Source organism: Pongo pygmaeus, chromosome 5 (assembly GCF_028885625.2).
Source record: "Pongo pygmaeus isolate AG05252 chromosome 5, NHGRI_mPonPyg2-v2.0_pri, whole genome shotgun sequence".
In the NCBI taxonomy this organism is placed as follows: domain Eukaryota; kingdom Metazoa; phylum Chordata; class Mammalia; order Primates; family Hominidae; genus Pongo; species Pongo pygmaeus.
This window is the reverse complement of record NC_072378.2, coordinates 168,105,680-168,123,357: the sequence shown is the minus strand read 5'-3', so window position 1 is coordinate 168,123,357 and position 17,678 is coordinate 168,105,680. Positions and strand designations below refer to the sequence as shown.

Sequence of the window (17,678 nt, the reverse complement as noted above, 5' to 3'; positions counted from 1 at the left end):
GCCGGCGGTCCAGTTTCCCCAAGTGAATTTCCAGGAGCTCTGCACGCCGCTCCCTCCAGACAGGCCATGGGGCCCTGACCTGGAGGCCAGACGTTTCTACCATTGTTGACTGCCAGTTTATTTCCAGTAAATAAGGCAATAGACTTTTCAGGAGGAAGATTTGCTTTACTTAAAAAAACCCAAAACCATAGCCTCAAGTATCTTCCAGCCACCACATTTTAGCCCTTGAGGAGAGCTCAGTTCCGAAAGGACGCGTCAAGGAGGCGGTGGTTGGCATTGACTCAGGAAGGAGTCAGAAGAGGCACCGGCTGCGGCTGCAGCTACAGTGTTTTGTGAGCTCCGAGGAGACCCAGTCCTGCTTGGGGCAGCACATCATCGCTTCTTCAGCTCAACAGTTCATTCATCTTACTCCTCTTGTTGGCCTGCTAGAAACTGGGAGTCGGCCTCAGGCTTGCTTTGCTGAGTGAACTCTGCCTCAGTAAAGGCAAATTTATGTCTTGCAAGTGGTAAAGCATTGGGATAAATGAACAACAGGGAATGCTACTTGCAGTAACAGTTTGAATTCACTGAAATGCTTTTGTCCTTAGCGCAGTGGTTGTAGTGCTTTGTCAGAGGAGAAGGAAACCCACATCATTTGAGCACCTGATCTTGCCATCTCCATAGGTAGGTCCATGAGACATAAGTGATGTTCCTCCTTGGCTACTTGCATGGAGGAACCAATCACTCAAGCTCATGAAACCGCAAAGATGAAGACACAAGAACTAGGTAACGCGCTGTGCCCTCTGCTACCGCGATCCTTCCTTTCTCCCCACAACCAGTGGTCACCCACCTCTACCTGCCCCTAGATCCCTGGCTCCCCCACCCTCCCTCCGAGGTCTTCAGCACTTTCCTCTTCTCATGACTCGTCTTGTTTCTACTTCTTGTGTATCTTGCATTGGATATGCCAAAGTTCTTTCCTTTTTGTGTTTTGTTTCTTTTAATAATATAAACTCCAAAATAGATTGTATGATTCTTTTCATGTGGAACATTTAAAATATTATTTGTGCTTTATTACTTCTGAGAGTAATTGATTCTTTAAACGTTGCTGGAGTTTTTAGTGTTCGTTAAAAATTCATCTTCGGATGCAGAACTGAACACATCCCTGCTTCATTCACCGAGTTGGTTTGGAAGTAGGTGGAGTCATCTTGGTTCAAACCCCATCAAATAGGAGGCTGTTATCCCGGCCAGCAGGTGGCGCACACCGTCAAGGTTTGTTTGGTGGATGGTGGAAGACAGTTTAAGCCCAGCATTCGCTTTTGTTCCCTTTGTATTTTCTCAGCTGAATTAACACCTATATTTCTGAGCTATGGTTAAGAGTGACAGTGTGACATAAATAACAAAAACACATTTTGCCATTTGGAATTTTCACATGCACTTATCTTAACTCCCCAGATCTTGAGATTATTTCTCTCAGATATTTTCTTTTGCTAATCTTTACATGAGTAATATTTTCAATGTGAAGACAAAGACATTCTTTCTACATTCCTTGTCCAGCATTATGCATATGAGCTTATATAATATTTGCTGATGGTTAATTAAAATCAACACATCTTTGGGATGGGCCGTAGGAGTGTATAGGTCAGGAGAATGGGATGAAAAGGAAAGAAAAAGGTGCCAAGAGTAATTTTCACACAGTAATTACCACAATTCCTATGGCTCAGGACTCTAAACTCACCCAGTCACCGGCCATGGAAGGTCTACACTGATGGCCACTGTGTGACACGAGCTTATGAAAGACGGATGTTTGTGGGACAGATCACAGCACTTATTCATTACTGATAACCACATTCGGGGATGGGAATTTGGATCTGATCTACTCAGTCAGTACAATTTGGGGGGAAATATCACAGCCAGTGTCGAGAATGCCATGTAGGCGATAATCATATGATAATTCTGAATTGAAGAAAAGATAATGAAACCACAATAATCAGGCTTTACATCATTTTTCATCTCGGAGCTTTTGTGTTTCCATAAAGGTAGAACGGGCACTGAGCGAAGGTTGTGCTATCACCACCTTCCCCGACGCCAGCCAGAAGGAGCTGAGCACAGATAAGAAGGTGACCATCATCCAATTCTCTAACGGCGACGTGAAGAAGATCAAACCCGATCAGAGAGTGGTGTGTACAATGGATCTTTTTTTAAAAAAAAAAAAAAAAAAAAAGACCTGTCTTTTTTTAAAAGAAATCAAAACTAACTCAGTTATTAGGAACGATTTTGCACATCTGTACCCCATTTCCTCTGGGTATTCAGGATGGGTGGGGGGTGGGGAACGGGCATAACACAGGCTGTGGAGTTGGGCGAGGCTGTCTATGAGCCAGGCTGTTCTGCTTCCTCGGTGAGCTCAGGCAAGACCCTCCGATCTGCGCGGTGACAAAAGAGTGCACCAGCACCCCTCCTGGCTCTGAGTTCAGTCATTGTTTTCAGCTTTTCTAAGCCTCTGCAAAATGTGGCTGATAATTAGGACCTAAGTCAAAAGATGGTTATGAAAGTTAAGTAACATAGTCCATTAAATAATGTCTCTTCTGCAGAACTCTCTAGAAACACAGTGGTAAACACTTAGTACATGTGCATTGATTGTGGAACCAGCATTAGTATTGCAACAAAGTTAGGCAGAGTCAGGAGCTAATCCCTGGTACAAGCTGGAGGTGAGATCCAGGGAGACGGTTTTTACAGCTGGGAGGAGGCACTGTGCCCGGCAGCCACCTTGCAGGTGGAGCGGAAAACACAGGCTTGGGGTTCACGGGCTCGGCCGACTCTCAGCTCTGCCAGACCAGCTGTGCCAACACCAGCCAATTAATTGATTTCATCAGGCCTCAATTTCTGTATCAAAAAAAATCAGGAAATATTCCCAGGTCTGGTTCTCAACTGGGGGCAATTATTCTCCCTGCCTTGAGGACATTCGCGATGTCTGGAGACATATTTGGTTGTCACAACTGGGGATGGTGGGGGTGCTACTGGCATCTAGATAGTGGGGCCCGGGGATGCTGCTAAACATCCAATGCCCAGGACAGCCACCCCAGCCCCACAGAATTATCCTGCCCAAATTGTCAATAGTTCTGAGGCTGGGAAAGCCCTCTGTAGGTTATTATAAGGACCAAAGTTATGCCATGCATATATTGCTTGGCACCCATCAAGCACTCAGCAGCTGACAGCTGCTGTTACCTTGAGGACGGTCACTGGTAAAAGCCGATGATGTGTTTGTGGAAGAAAGCCACAGATCACAGTAGCTGGGGGGCCCACTTGATGCTGAGGAGCTGTGAGGATGCTGTGGCCCCCTGGTTGAAACTACATGTCTCTGTGTGTCCAGGGATCATGTATGGAAAACACAGATGCTGAGCAATCTGGAGGTCTTCTAGGCCGGGTCTCCAGGGTGGCAATATTTTTGTCCAGATAATTCAGGGTATAACTTGATTCTAACTTAAGAAAATTTGGGTAATTTACAAAACAGATAGTAAATAAGGTGAGATAGGGGAGGTCAGGGCAGGGTTTGTAGTGCATTGAGAATAGTCTCTTAGTACCCACACATTACCAAATTGTATCCTAAACATTTCCTTCTTTAGAATGATCAGTTTCCCTGTTGTTAGCCAAGCTTTGGGTACAAATTTAGAGGCACAGGGTCCAGGAGTTCTGAAAGACTGCACAGCGCGTCTCTGTTTTTTGTGTTACTTGCTTTAATGAGAGGCGCCTACTTGTGGCTCTGTGATTTTATCCCAGCTAAGCCTCTTGACCCTTCCTGAGGGCGGATGTTAGAAGCCCCAAGTGTGGACACAGGCATGGTGTGCCCAGCACGTGCTCTTCCACTGACCTGAACTAACTTGCATGTTCCCTTTTTTGCAGGGAAATGCAAACAAAGAGCTTGGATGACCCCTTTTAGACGGTGGCCTGTGTTACGCCACTGCCCAGTGGAGGAATCTGTGATACTGATCTCATAGCCTGCCCCAGCCTTTCATTGTGAGGTCTAAGTTTCTGTCACTTTGGGGTAGGAAATAGCTGTTTCTTAGCCAGATGTGGGGGTGTAGGGAGGCAGAGTGTGACAATATAAGAATTGATGCGGTGAGGATGAATCAGCAGGAGAGAACAGGGCCTGGCATAGGCCTTGGAAGGACATCCTCCTGTTCTGACCTTTTGCGTGGTCAGAGGGAATGGCCACTGCAGGCCAGCGAGTGTGCACCTCCCCAGGTCTCCTGAGAGCACCTCTGTTCCCCTCAAACCTCTCTGGTCTCCAAAGGGAACCCTGACCCCAGCGAGGAGCCTGAGCTTGGACTTGATGATTATTGGGATGATGCAGAATTGAGAATTTGTGGGTTTCTTCTGGCATTTGGACAAATTTCCCCCATGTGAGAAAAATGCCTTTAAAGTAATGGCACAGAAATAGTCCCTTCGACTTCAGTGCCATGGTTTTTCTCAATAAGTCACCTCTCCTATTCTCTCCTGCCTTCTGTCAGCCTTTCTTTGACGGGCAGTGATGCTCTTGCCATGATAGATGGCAGACATGCAGTGACACACCGGGGTCCCAGAGCCCAGGAGAGAGTGGATGCCTGTCCTCCGTGGTCCCACTTCAAAACAAACATGTACATCCCACGGTTTTCTAGTTCTGGACCCTTAATTTTTAATAATTCCCCTTCCCTACTTATAGTCAAGTCTCGCTTGAGCATAAGGAACGTCCCCTCCCCTCCCGAATGACTGTCCTCTTCCAAAGCAGCTCCTTCCCCTCTTCTTTTCCCCACTTTATTGGAAACCAGAGGGGGTCACAATGATGGGAAACTTCACAGTAACACGACAATTCAAGAGGCACAACCCGGGGAGTGTTTCTGTTGTTTGGAGCTGCTGGGAGACTCTTGGTCTACGAGCTGTGGGATTTGAGTCTTGGGGCTCCTCACTCATATTCACTATGCTGGACCTGGACCTCCTGCAGGCCCCCAAGGCTGCCAGCCCCAGCAAACTCTAGCTCAGAGCCCACTAGGTGAAGGACAGGGAACTCCACCTCGGTCCAGTCCTCTCTCCCACGAGCCTAGAGCCACAATGTCTTGACTTTTGGGCTTGGGTGACAAGCCCTTTCCCCATGCCCCCTTGCTGTGGAGGGTGCCCATGGACAAGGTCAGCCCACTCCCACCTGCTGGGATGGTGCTTTTACCCACCCGCAGGAAGGACTTTACTAGATTAAATCCAGGTTCAAAATGATAACACAGACTGCCTCCCAACATAGGTGTTTCTGGTGCTTACAGATTTACTATCATGCAAATGCTCAGACGATGCGCACGACCTACGCTGATGGTTTGGAAGTTGTGCAGTTTCCTAACAAGCAGACAGGTGAGTGACGTCACCAGGAACCCGAGTGGGTAGGTGCCTTTGCATGTGATTGTGGAGAGGTGTGGGGACTCGCAGGTTAGCAGATACTTGAGCCCTGTAGGCAAGTTCTCCACAGCAGCAGCTGTCCAGATAATTTGGGGCTTACCCTGCTTAATGCATGTTTTCCTGGTTCTTATCCAAGAGCTGTGAGCTCGCGGCTTCCGTGCGGGTGTGTAAGTGCACCCAGGTCTGGAAGCCTCTGTAAACGCCGTCAGACCTCAGTCGGGGGCTTGTGTTTAAGCTTTTCTGGGTGGGCCTGGCTACATGGCTCGAGCAACAACCGAGATAAATGGGTGTTACTTATTTGCACAGCGCGATCAGCTCATTGTCCTAAAAGCCACCACATTCTTTCCCGAAGTCTCACGTGGACTTTAAAATGCCGTCCTCTGGGTAACCCCTGGGTCTCTTGGGAACTGGGCTGCACAGCAGGAGGTGAGCGGACGGCAAGCCAGGGAAGCTTTATCTGTATTTACAGCCGCTCCCCATGGATCCAGTATACCTGAGCTCCACTGCCTTCAGAACAGTGGCAGCATTTGATCCTCAAAGGAGTGCAAACCCTACTGTGAAGCGCACACGCAAGGGATCTAGGTTGTGTGCTCCTTGTGAGAATCTAATGCCTGATGATCTGTCACTGTCTCCCTTCAGCCCCAGATGAGACCCTCTAGTTGCAGGAAAAAAAGCTCAGGGCAGCTGGGCACAGTGGCTCACACCTGTAATCCCAGCACTTTGGGAGTCCAAGGCAGGCCGATTGCAAGGTGAGGAGTTTGAGACCAGCCTGGCCAGCATAGTGAAACCCCATCTCTTCTAAAAATAAAATACAAAAAATTAGCTGGGCATAGTGGCAGGTGCCTGTAATCTTAGCTACTTGGGATGCTGAGGCAGGAGAATCGCTTGAACTTCGGAGGTGGAGGTTGCAGTGAGCCGAGGTCATGCCATTGCTCAGGACTCCTACTTGTTCTACATTGTGGTGAGTTGTATAGTTATTTCATTACAATGTAATAATAATAGAAATAAAGTACATAGTAAATTTAGTGCACTTGAATCATCCAACATTCCCACAACCTACACCCATGCCAGTCCATGGAAAAATTGTCTTCCACGAAACTTGTCCCTAGTGCCAAAAAGGTTGGGGACCACTGCATTAGATAATGAGGGAACTGTGTTAAAAATATCCCAGTTTGGGCTGGGCACGGTGGCTCATGCCTGTAATCCCAGCACTTTGGTGGGCCAAGGTGGGCGGATCACCTGAGGTCAGGAGTTCGAGATCCGCCTGGCCAGCATGGTGAAACTCTGTCTCTACTAAAAATACAAAAATTAGCGGGATGTGGTGGCCCGTACCTGTAATCCCAGCTACTCAGGAGGCTGAGGTTGGACAATCACTTGAACCCGGGAGGCAGAGGTTGCAGTGATCCCATATTGCGCCACTGCACTCAGGCCTGGATGCAGAGCAAGACTCCATCTCAAAAAAAAAAAAATTCCTACTTTGGTTATGAATTTGCTAATATTTATTTGTAGTTTTTCTCTTTCTTATGAATTGGTTTCTTTTTAAAAAGCCTTAACCAGTGACACATATTTTTTACCTTTAATGCTTTCTGCTTTAAGTCTATTAAATCTAATAGGTACAGCAGCTTTCTTTCAGTTAGTTAATATATGCCTGGTATATCTGTTTCTATTCTTTCTTTTGCTATTTCTAAATCTTTACCTTTAAATGTGATCTTATAAGAAATAGACATTAAGAAAAATATATAATCAGAAAATAACTTTCCTTTTAACCTGAGGTTTTATTGCATAAACTGAAAATGTGTAAGTATCCGTACCGTCCTCTACAACCAAACCAAGAGTCTTTTAGTTCAAATTCTCTTCCCTGATCTTTCATGCCATTGTGTTGGCTTCTGCCAGGATTTTTACTCTAAGTTGATTTCACCTCCAGTATTAGTTATGATTATTACCATGGAGTTTATGCAGCCAGTTTAAACTTTTTAAATTTATGCAGAATTTGGGGTTCTTCTTTCTTGTATTTTGGGCCTTTCTTCTTGGCACAATTTCCTTCTACTTGATGAGCATGAAGAGATGGGGGCAATCAACACTTTTGGCTCATCTGAAAATGTCCTTTGTTTTGCCTTGTTCATGAGTGGTCGCTCGTCCCGATGCACCTTCTGACCCCTCATCCCATAGCTGTTACATGGCCACCCTGTGGCAGGCATTGTTTTAGGGCTAGGGCTTCAGCAGTGAGCAAATTTGTGAAAAGTTCTTATTCATGACATTTTATTGGAGGGAAGCATAAAATAATCAGGTAAAAATAAATATCAATATAAAAACCAGTCTCTATGAAAAGCTACAGAGAAAAACAAGAGGGTAAAAAGCAGAGAGGGAGAGTGCTGGGCTGCTGCCCTAGGGGGCCATCTGCAGGCTGTTGAGGAGGGCCTCACTGAAGCGGGATATTTCAGGGAGCCATGAGTGATGTGAGAGAGGGAGCTGTGTGCGTGTCAGGAAGAACATTCTGGAGTGAGAAAGAGCTGTGAAAAGTGTGTGGTGTGCCGAGGAAGAGCAAGGAGGCCGGTGTGGCAGGGGTAGAGGAGATGAGTTCAAAGTGCCAGGACCAGGCTGTGTAGAGCGTTGTGGAGAAGCCACTGGAGAGTCTTGAGCAGTGGAATGACAGTGATTTTTCTCAGCGTGTTGAGGACTTTATTCCAGTCCCACACGGTGTCTGCTGGAGGCTGTGACGGTGGTCTAATTTCTTCCTTCCAACGTGATTTTTTCCCTTGCTGCTTTTAAGAACTGTTCTGTCTCCAGTTTCATTATGGTATGTCTAGTTATGGATTTAATTTTGTTCATTGTATTGGGGATTTGTTGTGCTTTTTTTTTTTTTTTTTTTTTTTTTTGAGATGGAGTCTCACTCTGTTGCCCAGGCTGGAGTGCAGTGGCGTGATCTCAGCTCACTGCAACTTCTGCCTCCCCAGTTCAAGTGATTCTCCTGCCTCAGCCTCCCAGATAGCTGGGACTACAGGTGTGTGCCACCACGCCCGGTTAATTTTTTGTATTTTTAGTAGAGACGGAGTTTCACCATGTTAGCCAGGATGGTCTTGATCTCCTGATCTCATGATCCGCCCGTCTCAGCCTCCCAAGGTGCTGGAATTACAGGTGTGAGCCACCGCAGCCAGCCTGTTGTGCGTCTTAAATATAATCACTGTGTCTTTCATAAGCTAGGGTTACCAGATTTAGCAAATAAAAATGCAGGATGCCCAGTTGAATTTGAATTTCAGGTAAACAATAAATGATTTTTTTTCATTATGAGTATGTACCATGAGGTATGTGGAACATACACTAAAAAGTCCTTTGTAGTTTATGTGAAAATTCAGATTTAACTGGGTGTCCTATATTTTATCTGGGAACACTATCGAGTTCAGGGAAATTCAGAACTATTATCTTTACCAATCTTACCTTTCCTCCATTCTTTCTCTTCCTGTAACTCCAATTATAGCTGCATTACACCACCTCATTCTAGCCTCTTTCCCTCTTCACGTATTATATTTTCTTGTTATCATCTGGGTAAATTATTTATCTAGTTTCTCAGTTTTCTCTTCAGCTGAATATTATGTGCTATTTAATATATCATTTAGCTTTAATTTTGAAGATTATATTGATTTCATTTGTTCTTTTTCAAATCCACCAAGAATTTTTTCTCTCTTTCATTTATAATTTCATACTTTAATTTTTTAAATATTCTATCAATCTTACCTTTCCTCCACCTCCAATTATAGGTGCATGACACCGCCTCATTCTAGCGTCTTTCTATCTTCACATATTATATTTTCTTGTTATCATCTGGGTAAATTATTTATCTATTTCCTCAGTTTTCTCTTCAGCTGAGTATTATGTACCCTCAGTTTTCTCTTCAGCTGAGTATTATGTACTATTTAATACATCATTTTAGCTTTAATTGTGAAGACTATATTCATTTCATTTGTTCATTTTCAAATCCACCAAGAATTTTTTCTCTTTCATTTTTAATTTCCCACTTTAATTTTTAAAATATTCTACAAACATATGCCTTGTCATCAGTTTCTGGTAGCACCACGCTTGCCGTGTCGGAGCTCCACGTGGCACTGGCTGCTGCTAGCTTGTCTCTGCTTCCAATACTTCTGGCACTTCCTCATGGTGTTGCGCCCCCTCACCTATTTTATATTTGTGCTGGCAGCTTGTGTTGGTGGCAATCCTATGGGGCCCAGTCTGGGAGATAGTATCCAGAAAGCTTTGTGTTTTCTTCTGCCAGGTGTCCCAGGGCACGACCAGCCTGGGATCACTTCACGTTAGCTTCTTAGTTTAAGGTGTCCCAGGTACAGGTAGCAGAGCTGCAATTGCTAAGGGTAAATGAGGGTCACCCTTTAGTGACACATTCTTTGGAAAGAGCTCAGAGAGAGACAGCAACACTCCTTGGTGCTCTCCATCTGCCGGCAGGGAGATATTTTCTAGTTCCCTCTTTCCTTGGGGCTCTAACCTTCAGAGAGTGTCCTCTTTAAGTTCCTAGACAAAGCCCTTCATCCTATCCCAGCAGAGCGACTAAGGGCCAAACCTCCTGGAGACTGCAGAGGTCACCAAGGCAGCCGCAGGTCGGGTTCGAGTCTGCGTTCCAGCACCCTCTGGGATTTGTGGCCCCTTCCATGAACTTGCATGTTCATTTCCCAGGGATTTTGTGATTTGCTTGAGCATTCCTCAGTATTTGTAGTGGATGTGTGGGTGGGATGTCTGATCTGCCCCATTGCCAGGGCAGAACCAAGGCCGCTGTGGGGCATCTGCTCCTCCGTGACACAACGGACCTCCAGACGGGCCCTTGAGGCTGCTGAGACTCAAGTTGTCCTACGAGTTCCTGGCTGCCAACCCTTTTTCTTTTTGTCCTAATATTTCAGCCGTGCAGCTGTGTGTCTTGTTAGAATTTTTGCCTTCACAAGCTGTCATTTAGGCTCTGACTGGGCACGTAGCAGCAAAGTGGGCACTAGAGCAATTGTTTTCTTGAGTGACCTCCAGCAAACATTCGACAAAGAAAAATTACACTTGTTAGTTTGCAAAGGCCATGCTGAGGGATTAATATTACCGCCAGTCTTTTGAAAAAGAAAAGTATTTATAGGTCTGTATTTTATTTTTGTTTAAAAGGCCTAAAACTTTGACTCTCAGCTGGTCCATGTAGAAGGTCTCCGATCAGTTAATTTTCCAGCAGGAATTCTAAGTTCTGTTACTGTTCTTGGATACATTTATCACACGTTCAACAGTTCTGCCTACGGCTGATATTTCAGGAACAGAGTGAAACAGAAGTCCCATTGTTTCCACTCCTCCCATTGTACAGGTGCACTTGTGTGTGACATGCATGGTGCTTATACATTCATACAAATCAGCCAAGAGTCGTGCATTGATATGTACCAGGCAGGGAGTGAATTCAGGTGCTCTCAGCTGTTGACCCAAAGAAGAGCCCCCAGTTTCTCCAGGGTGTTCCATTAATATACAACCGGGAAACAATCTTTTACCATTTTGTGCTAAAAATTATTTTAAGGGGTAGAATTTTTCCTCAGTTGTCAGGTTCTTCACTGTATTCATTTTTCTTAAATACAGTTTGTGGGCTGGGCATGGTGCTCACACTAGTTATCCTGGTGCTTTGAGAGGCCACAGCGGGAGGGTCTCTTGAGGCCAGGAGTTAGAGACCACCTGGGAAACATAACAAGACCCTGTTCCTACAAAAAATAAAATATTAGCTGGGCATCGTGGCATGCTCTTATAGTCCTAGCTACTTGGGAGGCTGAGACAGGAGGATCACTCAAGCTCTGAGTCTGAGGCTGCAGTGAGCCATGATCACACCACTGCACTCCAGCCTGGGTGACAGAGCGAGGCCTTGTCTCTAAACACACACACACACACACACACACATACACACACACACTAAAAAAGAAGCAAATGGAGGCCGTGCGTGGTGGTTCACGCTTGTAATCCCAGCACTTTGGGAGGCTGAGGCGGGCAAATCACTTGAGGTCAGGAGTTCGAGACCAGCTTGGCCAACATGGTGAAACCCTGTCTCTACTAAAAATACAAAAATTAGCCAGGTGTGGTGGTGCATGCCTGTAATCCCAGCTATCCAGAGGCTGAGGCAGGAAAATCGCTTGAACCTGGGAGGTGGAGGCTGCAGTGAGCTGAGATCACACCACTGCACTCTGGCCTGGGTGACACAGGGAGACTCCGTCTCAATAAAAAAAAGAACAAATGGAAACTCATCAATTAAGTTTAATTTGGCAGCTTTTCTTTTTTTCACAAACACATCAAGCAGCTGTGAATGTACCCCACATGCAGGCACTGTAATCCCATTCCTGTTCCTATAAAGAAATAGACACAGTGCAGCAGTATTTCAGCAGGCTCCACAGCAAGTACCTCAGCGTCCAAGGGTTCTGTCTCCAGTACAAGGTGAAAATCACTGTTATTCATCCCTGGAGAATACTGTAGAGGGTGAATTATGGCTCTTTCCTACAATTTATTATCCAGCTGAAAACTGCAAATCAATATGAAAATGTAAAGTTGAATGTTTACCCCATAGCAAGAGTCAAAAGCATTCAGAAGCAGAGGGCACCGACTGTGGGGTTGATAATGGAGCTTTGACCTCAAACACAGGGACTCAGGGAGTCAGATGGCGCATGGGAGGGAAAGGAAACTTTCAGCCACGGAGATCACTTGAGCAAAGTTGGGAGAATCTACATTTTGTGCTTTAATGAGACCGAGATCATTCTGCCTAGAGCAAGATGTTCAAGTATAAATAAAAAATGATAAGAGCAGGTACAAAAATGCATGTTGAATACCGGTTCTTTATGGAGTGTGCCTTATCCTGTTCAGGCTGCCATAGCAAAATGTCATAGACTGGCTGGCTTGTCAACAATGGTGTTGGGGCTGGAAGTCCATAATGAAGGTGCCGGCAGCTTCACTGTCTGGTGAGGGCTGCTGCCTGGTTCACAGACGACATCTTCTCATTGCAACTCACATGGTGGAAGGGGCGAGATAGCTCTCTGGGGTCCCTTTAGTAAAGGCGCTAATCCCGTTCACGGGGTCCCACCCTCATGACCATGTCACAGCCCAAAGGCCTCATCTCCCAACACCATTGCTTTGGGGATTAGGTTTCAACATAGGGATTTGGGGAGGGCACAGCCTTCAGCCCATAGTAGAGCAGATCACCACAAAATAGATTTAAGCAGCTAAGTGACACAAGTGTCCTGGTTTAGAAATATAAATTTACTGAATTTGCAAAGATAGGTGTGTATGTTGTTTACATCCTGGTTGAAACAGTGAAACACAGCAAATGTGCTCTCAGATGTTCACAAAGTTTTTCTTCTTGAGTATTTTCATATAGTATTGAAGTATTTAAACTTTTATTATAAGTAGGATTGCCAGATTTAACAAATAAAGTTTCAAGTCCCTCACTGAATTTGAAATATCAGATAAACAACAGTAATTTTTGGTATTAAAGTATATTCCATGCAATATTTGAAATATACTTATGTTAAAAATTATTCATCATTTGGCCGGGTGTAGTGGCTCATGCCTGTAATCCCAGCACCCTGGGAGGCCGAAGCAGGCAGATCATCTGAAGTCAGGAGTCTGAGAGCAGCCTGGCAAACATGGTGAAACCCTGTCTGTACTAAAAATACAAAAATTAGCCAGACGTGGTGACGCATGCCTGTAATTCCAGCTACTCAGGAGGCTGAGGCAGGAGAATCGCTTGAACTGGGGAGGTGGAGGTTGCAGTGAGCCAAGATCGTGCCATTGCACTCCAGCCTGGGCAACAGAGTGAGACTCTGTCTCAAAAAAAATAATAATAATAACAAATTATTCATCATTTATCTAAAATTCAAACTTCACTGGCCATTTTGTATTATACCTGGCAACCCTAGTTATAAAGCCAGATGATTAGAAAATACTCTCTGTAGCTCACGCCTGTAATCCCAGCACTTTGGGAGGCATTGGCGGGCGGATCAGGAGGTAGAGAGATCAAGACTAGCCTGGCTAACACAGGGTGAAACCCCGTCTCTACTAAAAATACAAAACATTAGCCGGGCGTGGTGGCAGGTGCCTGTAGTCCCAGCTACTCGGGAGGCTGAGGCAGGAGAATGGCGTGAACCCGGGAGGTGGAGCTTGCAGTGAGCTGAGATCTTGCCACTGCACTCCAGCCTGGGCGACAGAGCGAGACTCTGTTTCAAAAAAAAAAAAAAAAGAAAGAAAAGAAAAGAAAATACTCTTTATAAATCTCATGAATATTTTATAGATTATTTGGATAGAACATGTTTCTAAACAGATTCAATGTAACATACATTGAAAAACTGCATTCTGCAGAAAAGTTCTACCCCAATGGCTCTAAAGAAATCGTGTTTCCCGACGGGACAGTGAAACGTCTCAAGGATGGACAGGAAGAGACCTTATTTCCTGATGGAACAATCGTAAGGGTGGAAAGGTCAGTAAAGTCAGACAATGCGAATTCAAAACATCTCATTTTTGTTTGTGTATTTAATAATTTCTTTATATTAATTTAGGTTTTTGCAAACATTTAAGTGCTTGTATAAAAAAAAGACAATAATGACATTGATTCTAGAAGTTTTGTCTTATGGCCTTGATTTGAATCCCTTTCTACAGACTGTGGGTTTCAAATGGGCTTTTAGGTATTTACTTCACCAACATTAGCTTCATTTAAATTATAACCGTAAAAATCACTCCGGTCTTCAGTGCCCACCTCAGACCACGTGGTCTAGAAGCCGGAGTCTATTGCAGAACATGTGCAAGCAAATGTTTAAGGCACACCAAGGAAGAGCTCATCAGAGCTGCTATTTCAATGCTAGTTTGTGCAGAAAGTAAAGATCCACCCAGCTGCTTGAGCGAGAGTGTGGGAAGTTGTTTTACACCTTCCCTTTCTTTCCTGATATCAAAGTGAACACCGAGCGCTGTGGGCTGTGTCTCCTCGCTGCCCCGCCTCCACCCTTTCTCTGAGGTCTGAGGTCTCCTGCTCTCACCATTTCTCCCCTGGGCAATTACAATAGACTCCCCCAGCTTCCTCACAGCAGTCAGAATCTTCCCTGTCACCTCCGGGGCCACTTTTCTGAAATGATTCAACATGTGTCCCTGTCACTCCCTGTGTCAACCCTGCCATCCCTCTCACCATCAGAGCCAGCTGTCAGCACAGGCTTCAGCCTGCAGGTGAGCAGACACGGCTGACCTCCCGCCCTGCCTCCTGGCCCTCCCCACCTGCCCTCCTCTCACCCACAGCGAGTTTCTGCCGATTCCCTGAGCCCCTGTGCGCCTTTCCTGCCCCTTCCCGTGGCCTTCTGCACCCTCATGTAATGAGATTTGGAAGGAGGGCTCCAGACCCTGGTGGGGGCATTATTCTGTGCTCCCCCACCCCCCACTGGCCTCCACACTGGCAGCATTGGCCCTGGCGCAGGCCGCCTTACCATGTGTTTCTCTTCTCAGGAATGGCGACAAAACATTGTGCTCAGCAATGGGCACAAAGAAATCCACACAGCCCAGTTCAAGAGGAGGGAGTACCCGGGTGGCACCATCAAGACTGTATTGCAGCGGCTGTCAGGAAACCAAGTATGCCTCCGGGAGGGTTAAGATCAAAGATGAAGCTGGAAACGTCGTCCTGGACGAGAAGCAGATGAGCCCTCAATACGCAGTGTCACATGGGAAATGTCAGTTGTAGTTTTTTGCTAAAACGGACAAAAACTAATAACATATTAGCTGCCCTAAATGATCTTGGAGAGCCACCAAAACTTTAGGACTACCCAAGTCATCTAGAAATTGCAAAGGAAAAGACATTCTCTCCTCTATTTAGGAAACTTGGTTAGAGCAGCACCCGTCAGAGAACAGGAGGCTCACAGAAGAACGATTTCCAGTGCCCCCAGCAAGGCTGCACCCTCTCTGATCATCACAGGGGCCATTTCTGCCTTGTGATGGACCCAGGAGGTCTCTGCAGAGCAAGTGCCGTTGGACCAGCTGATTCACAAAGCGCTGAGCCCCTCTTCCCTGTGTGGTCACCCCAGGCGCGGCTCATTCCTCCAGAATTACAGAAGCTCAGCCTGGCCGGGTCCCCTCTGGTCACCGACACCCCTGTCCTCGCTGGGACAAGAGGGAGACAATTCTAGTCACTCCAAGGACACCCAAGGGGCGTCCGAGTCAGGGCTCCAATAGTGCAGTTATCATGGCCTCTCGCGGCCCGGGCAGCATGTTACCTCCTGAAACTCGAGATTTTTTTAATCCCAATATAAAAATGATAACCAGTTACTTACTTCTTTTGTTGTTTTGCAGGCCACCTAGAAATATAAAAGCAGATTGGCATTCACCTAATTTTTATACTGAAATGTAGATGCCCCCAAACATGATTTTGGAAAGAGATAATTTCTTGAAAATCTTATCAGAAGATGCATAGTTATTTAATCTTTTTCCAGTATGCACTCATGTTTTTATGAAATAAAATACCATATTTTAGTGCCAGGGATTATTTCAACCTTAAAATTGTGCATGCATCATTGTAGTCCTTAATATTTGGTAATGCTATTTAAAGTAACTCAAGAAGTATGTGCTATCTGGCTTTGAAGGAAAAAAAGGAATTCTACTACGATTACAGTGGATGGAAGCCTTTTCAGATGAATGCTAAAGGAATGCAAGGCTGTTTGTCAGGCATAACTGGCAAAACAAATCCATTACTAAAAATCTACTTTGGATTTGGCTGAAAGAATGAACTTGCCTATTGCTTTGATTATTTTGAATCAGCTTATACTAAGAATTGTCAGTGAAGCAAACAAAATGATACACGGCTGTACTGAAAAAATGCACTTCTCATTATCTGGGGGAGATCGGGGAAGAAACAAACATGCAACTTTATCAGGAAGCCGTGCTCAGGCATCAGATCACCTGCCTGACTGGAAGTTTTCATTAAATATCATCTGCAGTACACTCTCCAATAGTGATGGGTGTAAAATCTGTCATCCAAATAAGACTAATTCAGTGTGCGCATTCGGCGGGAAGCCCTTCGTGGAATATACATTCTGCAATATTGGAAATCAGTACAAGCTTATTAAAACAACATTTCATACTGATTTACAAAAAGCCAGAATTTACTTTTAGTTCTTAACAATCTCCTGAAGGCTTCTCATTAGATGTACAATCTGATTATATTTATTACATTAATATTGAGGAGAGGGTCTCTATCCACCTATTTGCAAACGTTTATTTGAAAATTGTACACAAGCATGTTTACTTGGTCAAAAAGGTAGCATTAAGACAATCATAAAACAACGGAGTATAAAGGGCTGGAAGATGGGGTGAGTCACACCCATCTGAGCCACTGTCTACTGCCACCTTGGAAAAAAACCCTCAGCTGTCCCCCACTTCCTTTTCCCTAAGTAGATGACACTTCATCCCCTGCATGGCTCAGGGATGCTGTGGGGATGGATGAGAAGGGACCAGGACAGAGTTGTCCCGTCCATTCCACCCAGGTGCTGCTCCTGAAGGGAGTCTCGGGTGGGGCCCTCCTCTCTCTGCGCGTGGAGTCCTGTGGGGCTTCATGTTTTCCTAAGGAGCACAGGTGCCTCTCAGAGCTTGGGACCCCAAGTTTCATGGCCATCAGGCACAGCCCCTCCCGCCCCTTCTCTCCTGCTCCTCACGGCCGACATCAAGCAGAAGGCCCTCCTTTAGGTCAATCCTGCTTCCTCCGACTCATCGTTTCTTCTGCAAACCTTCTTTGGCTCACCCTGTCCCACCCCCAGGCTAAGGCCCCCAAGTGCTCCCTGAACCCTGCACCCCTCGGGTCCTCCTCACACTGTATCCCAATGACCTGGAGACCTGCCCTTCCCCATCTAGAGAACACATTGAAGATGGAGCTCAGTCACCTTCACCTTCTCTCCCCAGCAGCTAGAGTGGAGAGTGGAGCCTCAAAGGCTCTGGAGCAAACGAGGAGGTGAGAACATGGAGAGGGGCCTGGTGAACTCTGATTATTGGTGTTAAAGTGAAAGGGATTTCAACATGGAGGCTGACGCCCAAAAATGAGGACTCTGTTTGATGCTCAGTTTATCAAATTCACCTTTGAAACAACCTTTGCTTGAGCACTTAAAGATTGATTCTAATTAAATTTTCTTAACGAATACTGCAATTATAGGTTTAGCATGGCTGATTCTTTTGAACAAATACCTTATACAAGACACAACCAAACAATTCAGATTATCACCTACTTCTTACATACCTCCACTTTGAACCTACTCTACAACATTAACCAT

The 17,678-nt window shown here is 45.5% G+C and overlaps 1 protein-coding gene across 1 annotated transcript in view; it reads left to right on the top strand.

The window, feature by feature from the left end:
• Window positions 1-17,546, top strand: part of LOC129038443 (T-complex protein 10A homolog 2) — a 28,528-nt gene extending 10,982 nt beyond the window's left edge. The window contains exons 8-11 of the mRNA XM_054491445.2: window positions 2,020-2,156; window positions 5,265-5,349; window positions 13,747-13,864; window positions 14,875-17,546. Coding sequence (XP_054347420.2) covers window positions 2,020-2,156; window positions 5,265-5,349; window positions 13,747-13,864; window positions 14,875-15,106 — 572 coding nt within the window. The 3' untranslated portion in view covers window positions 15,107-17,546. The remainder of the gene's footprint in view (window positions 1-2,019; window positions 2,157-5,264; window positions 5,350-13,746; window positions 13,865-14,874) is intronic.
• The last annotated feature ends 132 nt before the right edge of the window (window positions 17,547-17,678 follow it).